Genomic DNA, 7,304 nt, shown 5'->3' with positions numbered 1-7,304 from the left:
CCAAAGTCCTCAGACTGCACCCTTCGCTCATAGTTCAATGGGACCCTTGCTATAGTCTCTGGCACTGGTGTTCCCCTTTGGGGTGCAGGACTTCTAACTTTGCAGAGCCCAGAGTTGTGGGGATGGAAGGCACACATTCCCCAAGAGGGTCATTGGGTGTGATGGTAAGTGAGGCCATTGCTTGCTTCTACCCCTGAGTTCCTGAATCCAAGTATTTTCCAACCTGAGACCCAACAGCTTGTACAGGTCTTTGATTCAAGGTATACAATGCATCCTTGAGGATGGGACACCATTCTTGCTGAGCGTTGTCTCTGAGTGGGCCCCTGGCTGTGCCTTCAGTGGGTCATTCTAATGTTCTATTAGGCCAGTAGCTCCTTGCTGGTATAGTATGTGATGTAACCAGTGAATCCTATGGTTATGGGCACACTCTTGCACCTGCTTTGCTATCAAGGAGGCCCCTGGGTCTAATGCAATGTTATGTGGGATCCTGGACCAGTAAATTAAACACTTTGTAAGATGTGTGGTGCTAAGTGAGGCCCTTCAGGCAGGAAGGGCAAGCATATACCCGGAATGTGTGTCTCTTTCTGCTCAAATGAATTTCTGGCCCTTCTAGGGTGGAAGGGACCCAATGAAGTCAACTTGCCACCAAGTGGTCAGAGGGTTTCCTTGAGGATTGGTGTCATATTGGAGGCTCAGTGTTGGTCTTTGCTGCTGGTGTTTGGATATACAAAGGAGACAAGCGACTGTAATTGTGACGATGTACCCTGGGCAGTGTTTCCTGTCTGGGGCTTGGAATTTGCGACACAAGCTTATATTTTTGTTGGCAAATGGAGCTTACTGCTTTGTATCTGAAGGAGCTCTACGTTTAGGGGCAGCCATCTGGCCCAGAGGAGCATCGACTGCAATGTTTTAAAAACTGCATGTAAGTGTCTACAACCTTGTTCGTAGGAGATGTCCAGGCTTCCCCTCCTAGAGGTTCTGATCCATTTGGTTTGGGCACCAATCCCCCTTTGGGAGTCTAATGTGGAACCAGGGTGAGAACCCTGTATTAGATTAGTGCAAATTAGGTTAGTGAAACCCTATATTATGGGTAGTGAAATAAAGTGAGGTCTTGATTAGCACTTTTTCCTCCCTTAAAACATAGAAAATATCACAGTGTATCTAATGTAGAAAGGATAAACACTGTTTTGAAACTTGCGTTTCACATGCGTGAGGCTCCTAGGTTGTGATGTAAAACGTACTGCTTTCAATGTACTGTTTGCAAAGGCACGGGTCTAAAGCAGTGCTTCTCAAACTTCAGCGTGTATAAGAGTAACTGTGCAAGGACCAGGGAAACCAAAAGCACATTTTTACTGGGCACCTGCTGGGAATAAGGCACGGCCAGGGGTCCAGCCTCATGCTAATGGCATTGGGTGTGGGAGGCACAAAATAGAGAGGCAGCAGAGAGGAGACAAGCCCGAGGGGGAGGGGGAATCTGTGAATCATTTGAATCTGCCACAGACCTTGAGCTGGCCATCTAGCATCTCTCTGAGTCTCAGTGTCTTATCAGCCAAAGGGGGACAATAACACCTACCCTTCCTATGTCACAATCCAAAAAAGAATGATGTGGTCTCTGGAAAAGCATGGTAAGGACTCTGCACACAGAGGGGTTACTATTACTCAGAATCAAAGTTTGTGCTGTTGGCATAAAAATTTGGGGGGGGGGGGTTGGTTAGATTGGGTGGAGAGGACCTTCGGGCAGATAGATAGACCCAAGCCAAGCAGGACTTTGGGTGATGTCCTTCAGGGACAGTGAAGGAGACCAGGTGGTTGGACCTGAGGGAAGGGGGTGGTCAGAGTGCGCTGGGGCCAGATTTAGAGGGTTGTCAGAGATTGCCAATGAGTTGGATCTTGTTGAAGCAGACAGTAGGGAGCCATTGCAGGTTCTTGAGCAGGGGAACTACCTGAAAGAAGTGGAGAGGTAGGAAAAGTGAGTCACAGCCTCCTGAGGCTGTTTTAGTTGGTAATGATAGGACTTTTCCAAATCTAGTCAAACACTCCTACCTCCTAAAGCTGTTCTTGACCTTTCTAGAGAGATGTCCTCCTCTGGGCCCTCATGGTTATCTCTGTCTGGACTGTGTGCCTCTTTGGCAGCTGTTGTAGCAGCTCAAGACTTCCTAGAAGCATCCCTCATTTCCTCCCCAGTTTCCCCAGCCCACTGAGGTCTCTTCCTCCTTGGGGATCTTAGGTTGTGAGTCTGATCTGTGGGGCTCTGTTCATGGAAGGCAGTGGTTCTCTGTTCGGGCTGTTCATTAGAATTGCCTAGAATTTGTTTTATAAAACGTCTCCACACGTAGGTTGCATCCAAATCAATGGCATTGTCGCCTCTGGGGTAGGACTCAGGCACTGGCATTGTTTTTAATCATTCCAGATAATTCCAATATGCGGCCAGTTTTGTGATCCACAGACCATCTCTGACAACCAGGAATCCCGCCTTGGGATCACCTCTTCCACAGGGGCACACCACGCCCGGCATCGGAGGTCAAGAAGAAAGCACCGGGACTTCAATTTTACATCTATCTGACACCTTTTTCTTGTTTAGAGTCCATGTTTTACAAATGAGTTACTGCAGTGGAGCAGTGGTAATGACAATAACCGTTAGCGGCCCCGAGCACTTGCTGGGGCCAGGCTCTCATCTAAGAGAACCGTGTACAAATCGTGCATAGCGCTCCACGAACACCTGATGGCAAAGGTACTGTTATTATCCTCATTTGACATATGAAGGAACTCACACCAGAAGGGCTGAGTAACTGACCCATCGCAGCGCTAGAAAGCAGCCATGTCAAGCTTCCAACCAGGTTGGCTCGGGCAGCCACCTTTTATCCACACACAAATGATACACAAATAAGATACAGATACCAGGGGGACCTGCTCAACATTTTTTACTGATAAATCTCATAATCAAGTAATTAAACCATGATGGCAGATGCTGAGTCCTTAAGGCAAGGCCTGAATCTCACTCTTGTTCCTGTCCCTCACTAGGGGCCAGTGGGGATCTGGCTACATCTCAACAAACATCTATCTGCCTTCTCCCAGAAACATCTACTGACTGATCGTCATAACCAATGTTTATCGACAGTTGCCGTGTGCCAGGAACTGTCATTTGTAATCTTTGCCACAATCCTGTGAAGTAACTGATACGATTACCTCCATGCTGCAAATGAGGAGACTGACCGGCCCCGTTTCGGAGGCTGAAACCCAAATTGTGGGACCGCAGCGTTCATTCTCTCCCACTGGTGAAAGGGTCCACAGAGAACAGCTTATGAAAGTAGGCGGGGGGCAGGTATGAAGACATCAGGAAAGAGGCAGAGACTGATTGTTGATTGTTCACTCCTTTGACAGGTGGTACCCTTTGCCAGGAGTGGCCGTCCCTATTTATCCTACCTACACTTCTGGCCCCACCTCAAAGATCGCCTCCTCCAGGAAGCCTGCCTTCCTACAAGCTGCAGTTACTTGCACCTCCTGCCTTGTGGTTCATGCCTCGTCTTCCCCACTGGAAGCTGGAGCTCCTTGAGGGTCGGGCTGGGTCCCACTCAAGAGGCATTCCCCTGAGCCAGCTCAGCAAGCTCTTACTGGTGGGTTGAGCCTGTGCCTCCCCCAGGGCAGAGGGTCTCGCACCCTCTGGGCTTTTCCTCCAAGGGCTCCACTTCCCTTTCTTCCTCTTCTTCTTCTCCCTCCTCCTTCTCCTACTTCCTCCGCTCTTTCCTCCCCACCCTCTTTTCTCCCTCCTTCTTCTCGGTGGCGCCCAGTTTCTCTCCCTCCTCCCTGCCCAGCGCCGCTCCCGGGCCCGGCAGCTGCAGTGCCCCCGGCGGCCTAAAGAGGGGGCTGCGGCGCCGCCCGCTGGCCGTGCCGCTGCGGCTCGAGCTTCCTGTGAGGTCAGGTGGGAGGAAGCGGCCTGGGAGCCGCGGGGAGTGGACGCAGCCGAGGCCCGGGAGCCGCGCCCGAAGGTGGGTGTCCGGGCCCGGGGCGCGGGCGAGCGGGCGCGCATCCCTCCCCTCCCCCGAGCCCGGGCTCGGCAGCCTGGGCGGCGCCCCCTCCCCGCAGCCCGCGTCCCCCTGTCCCCTCCCCCGCCCCGCGGCAGCCGCCCCCGCCCCCCGAGTTCCCCCCCCCCCAGCTCCCGAGTCAGGTGCCCCGAGGGCCAACCGAGGCCTCCGCCCACCCAGCGGGCTCGGCGTGGCCAAGCGCCGAGGGACTGCGGGGCTCCGTGACCCGCTTGGCCTTCTCCAGGGACCGACGGGCTTCGGAAGGGGGACCCGCCTGTCCCACGCTCTGGGCCAAGGGCAACAGAACAGGGGCTCCTCACCCCCTTTGGGGCGCGTGTCACAAGTGCTTTTCAGAATTTAGGTGAAAACTGGCTCATCTCCTTAGAAAAGAATGGCCTTTACACAGACTCGGGGAGCGCCATGGAAGGACCCCACCCCCACCTCCAGCCCACGGACACCCTTGGGGGTCTGCGGAGCGCCCGGCTCAGAGCCCCAGCCGCATCCCCCGTCCCCTAGTTTGGGAAGGCTGGCGCCGCCCCCGTGAGCAGGGGTGGGGGGGGACTGGTGTTATCTGAGAGGTGAGGGCCAGGTGAGGGGCGTGCCCTCTGCGGGAAAGGTCTGCTCCTCCCCCAGCGCTGGCGGCCCTGTGGCCAGCAGTATGGTCTGCTGCCAGGCCGTGAACCTGAAGTAGCAACAAAGTGGGTCCAGAGCTTCTGTGGGGAGCAGGCCCGGGTCCTTGGCATTTACTCCCAACGGGCCATTTTGTAACGGATGGGAAATAGGGACAGGGGGGATCTCGGTGCCCTGGACTCCATATTTAGAGCCGAGAGAAGGACCTGGGGCCAGCGTTCCTGTGGCTTCCCCTTCTTTCTCTGTTGCCTCTACGTGAGTGGTCCTGGGCAGGCCGGTTAGACCTCTCTGGATCTCTAGCTGTACCTGCTCCGGAGCGTGTGGGGAGGTGTAAGTGCGGTGGGCCTCAGTGGACTTCCCACAAGGGCCTGGGCCACAGCGTGGGCTCTCATCTCTGGGGTTGCTGGAAGTGGTGGTTCCTAGAACATCCATCTCCAAGGATCGTTTTGGTAGTTTTCCCAGTGGACTCGCATGCCTGAAAGATTTTTGTCTGTCAAATAACGTGCATTTATTTCTCTCCTTGTAATTAATCAGACGCAGTGCCGGCCGGGCTCGGGGGACCGGTGTGAACACCTGCAATCGCAGCTTTTCCCACGAAGGCAAGCGTCTCTTTACCTCTGATAAGTCATTTCTTTCAGGTCTGGGGAAGGGTGCAGCCCAGCAGGGACCCATAGCTCCTGGGAGGATGGTGCGGATCTTGGCTAATGGGGAAATCGTGCAGGACGACGACCCTCGCGTCAGGAACACTATCCCTTCGCGCAGCAACACCCCTCGACAGGTAGGTGCCCAGCGCCTGTGGCAGGAGCAGCTGGCCTCCTGTCCTCTGCGCCAGTGACTCCTTAGCTCCCCGAAGCTCTCTTGCTAGTCATTAACCTTCTGTAGCCTGAAGCCCTCTTTGCAGAGCGTCGGGCTGGGGAACACAGGGTCAAGACTGGGGGGAAAAATGCAGATTTAATCCCAGCCAGGCCCCTTCCTCCCCAGTTCTTGCTCTTCTGGAAGCCTTCTCGGACTTTGAATCCAACAGCTGTCTCTCCTTTAACTTGGTTAACCCTGCTGGAGCTGGCATCTTTGTTTAAGAGCCTGCCGGCCGACAGAGAACCCGGGGAAGGTGACAAAGATGGGCCCACGGCCACACCATGATGGTGTTAAAGGAAGGAGCGATGATATGAATGTCTGCTCAGGAGCTGCGCCCTGTGGTCCCCGTCCTCCTTGACCCCTTCTCTTTTCTCTGGCCTGGGCACCTTCTCCCTGGCAGGACTTGGGGAAAATAGAGTGGCATTTTCTGTGCTCTGAGAGCTTATGACTCTGTGATTGGCATCCCCGGGGGTGGCATCTGGAGATTGCTGAGGAAGGAAGGTGTGGCCCTCGGGGGCTGGAGGGGAGGGCAGAGCCCAGCCCAGAAGATTCCCTTGTTGCCTAGTACTTCGCGCCAGGGAAGCTTTCTCCAGATTCATTCGTCTCTCTGTCTTCGCCTTCCAGAGCTTTCTCAACAGGGGCCATGGTGCCCCCCTGGGGGGTTCCGGCCCTCGCCAGCAGCAGGCGGGTGCTAGGCTGGGCGCTGCTCAGTCCCCGTTCAATGACCTCAACCGGCAGCTGGTGAACATGGGCTTCCCCCAGTGGCATCTCGGCAACCATGCTGTGGAGCCGGTGACCTCCATCCTGCTTCTCTTCCTGCTCATGATGCTTGGCGTGCGTGGACTCCTGCTCGTGGGCCTCGTCTACCTGGTGTCCCACCTGAGTCAGCGGTGACCTCTGGCAGCTAGCGGGGCAGGCGTGGAGGAGAGGGAGTTTTGGGGCCTGGGGGTGAGAACAGGCACAGGGGCAGGGGTCTCAGGGTGCCTTGAAGGTGTGCTCAGAGAACACGCGTTCACGTCGCGCGAGGCGTGAGGCAGAGGAAGCCTCCGGTCCTGCCTTCCCAAAGGATTGGGTGGATCCCCTCAGTCCCTTGAGACGGTTTTAGGTAGTATTGGGCCCGCGTTAAGCACAAAGTCAGAGCAAGAAAGGGATTCCCTTTCCAGTTCTCTTCCAATCCTTTCATGCCAAGAAGAAAGCCTGAACTTGGTGCCGGCGTGTCCTCATGCCTCTGGAACTCACGCATGACTCCCCCTGTTACTAGCGAGGAGGCCTCGGGCTTAAGGCAGATGGGAAAAGTTTCCAGACTTTTATAGCCCTGTTTGGTTTTAATGGTATATTTTTAATTGGCTACTTTTGTTTATGACAAGTCTCACTGGCATCTACTTACTGTGGTGGCATTTTCAATAAAGAGATTTAAAATGGAATTCATGTAATGACATTCAGAAATGATTGTACAGCTGCCTGTAAATCTGGAAGACACGAGGAGGGTGGTTGGGAGTGACTGGGATTGGGAACAGGGCGGAGGTGGGCATTTGACCCCGGGGTGGGGGGTGGGGTCCGGGGTTTCTAAGCTTTTCTTGATAGGTTCTGGGAGCCTGGCGGGGGGGCGGGGGGGTCCAGGTGAAGCGCAGACCCGGGCCCCTTGTCTGATGCTTGGATGATTTCTGGCTGACTCTGAGATGTCGGCCTTGTGGGGGGTGGAGTCCTGTGGCCAGAATGGCGATGAGGCTGTGGCGATGGGACTGCTGGGGTGCGAGGCTTCCGTGCCCAGGGGGTCGGCTTGCCTCCTGCGGCTCA

At 55.0% G+C, this 7,304-nt stretch overlaps 1 protein-coding gene across 2 annotated transcripts; it reads left to right on the top strand.

Moving 5' to 3' along the window:
• The first annotated feature begins 3,855 nt into the window (after window positions 1–3,855).
• On the top strand, window positions 3,856–6,931 carry FAM241B (family with sequence similarity 241 member B). 2 transcript variants are annotated; one of them, XM_060642547.3, is made up of 3 exons: window positions 3,856–3,986; window positions 5,291–5,430; window positions 6,132–6,931. In XM_060642547.3, the coding sequence occupies exons 2-3, from the start codon at window positions 5,338–5,340 to the stop codon at window positions 6,399–6,401; spliced, it is 363 nt and encodes a 120-aa protein (XP_060498530.1). In that variant the 5' UTR covers window positions 3,856–3,986; window positions 5,291–5,337; the 3' UTR covers window positions 6,402–6,931. The 2 variants fall into 2 exon arrangements, with proteins under 2 accessions (XP_060498530.1, XP_060498531.1); XM_060642548.3 differs by lacking the exon at window positions 3,856–3,986 and adding an exon at window positions 4,186–4,383.
• The last annotated feature ends 373 nt before the right edge of the window (window positions 6,932–7,304 follow it).

The sequence above is a fragment of the Panthera onca genome, chromosome D2 (assembly GCF_046562875.1).
Source record: "Panthera onca isolate mPanOnc1 chromosome D2, mPanOnc1 haplotype 2, whole genome shotgun sequence".
Taxonomy (NCBI): Eukaryota; Metazoa; Chordata; class Mammalia; order Carnivora; family Felidae; genus Panthera; species Panthera onca.
This window is presented reverse-complemented; position numbering and strand designations above follow the sequence as displayed.

Bases quoted from the DNA above. Each gene is read 5' to 3' on its own strand.
- FAM241B (XM_060642547.3), top strand. From the start codon at position 5,338: ATGGTGCGGATCTTGGCTAATGGGGAAATCGTGCAGGACGACGACCCT. The intron at 5,431-6,131 runs GTAGGTGCCCAG...TTCGCCTTCCAG, and splicing joins GCAGCAACACCCCTCGACAG to AGCTTTCTCAACAGGGGCCA.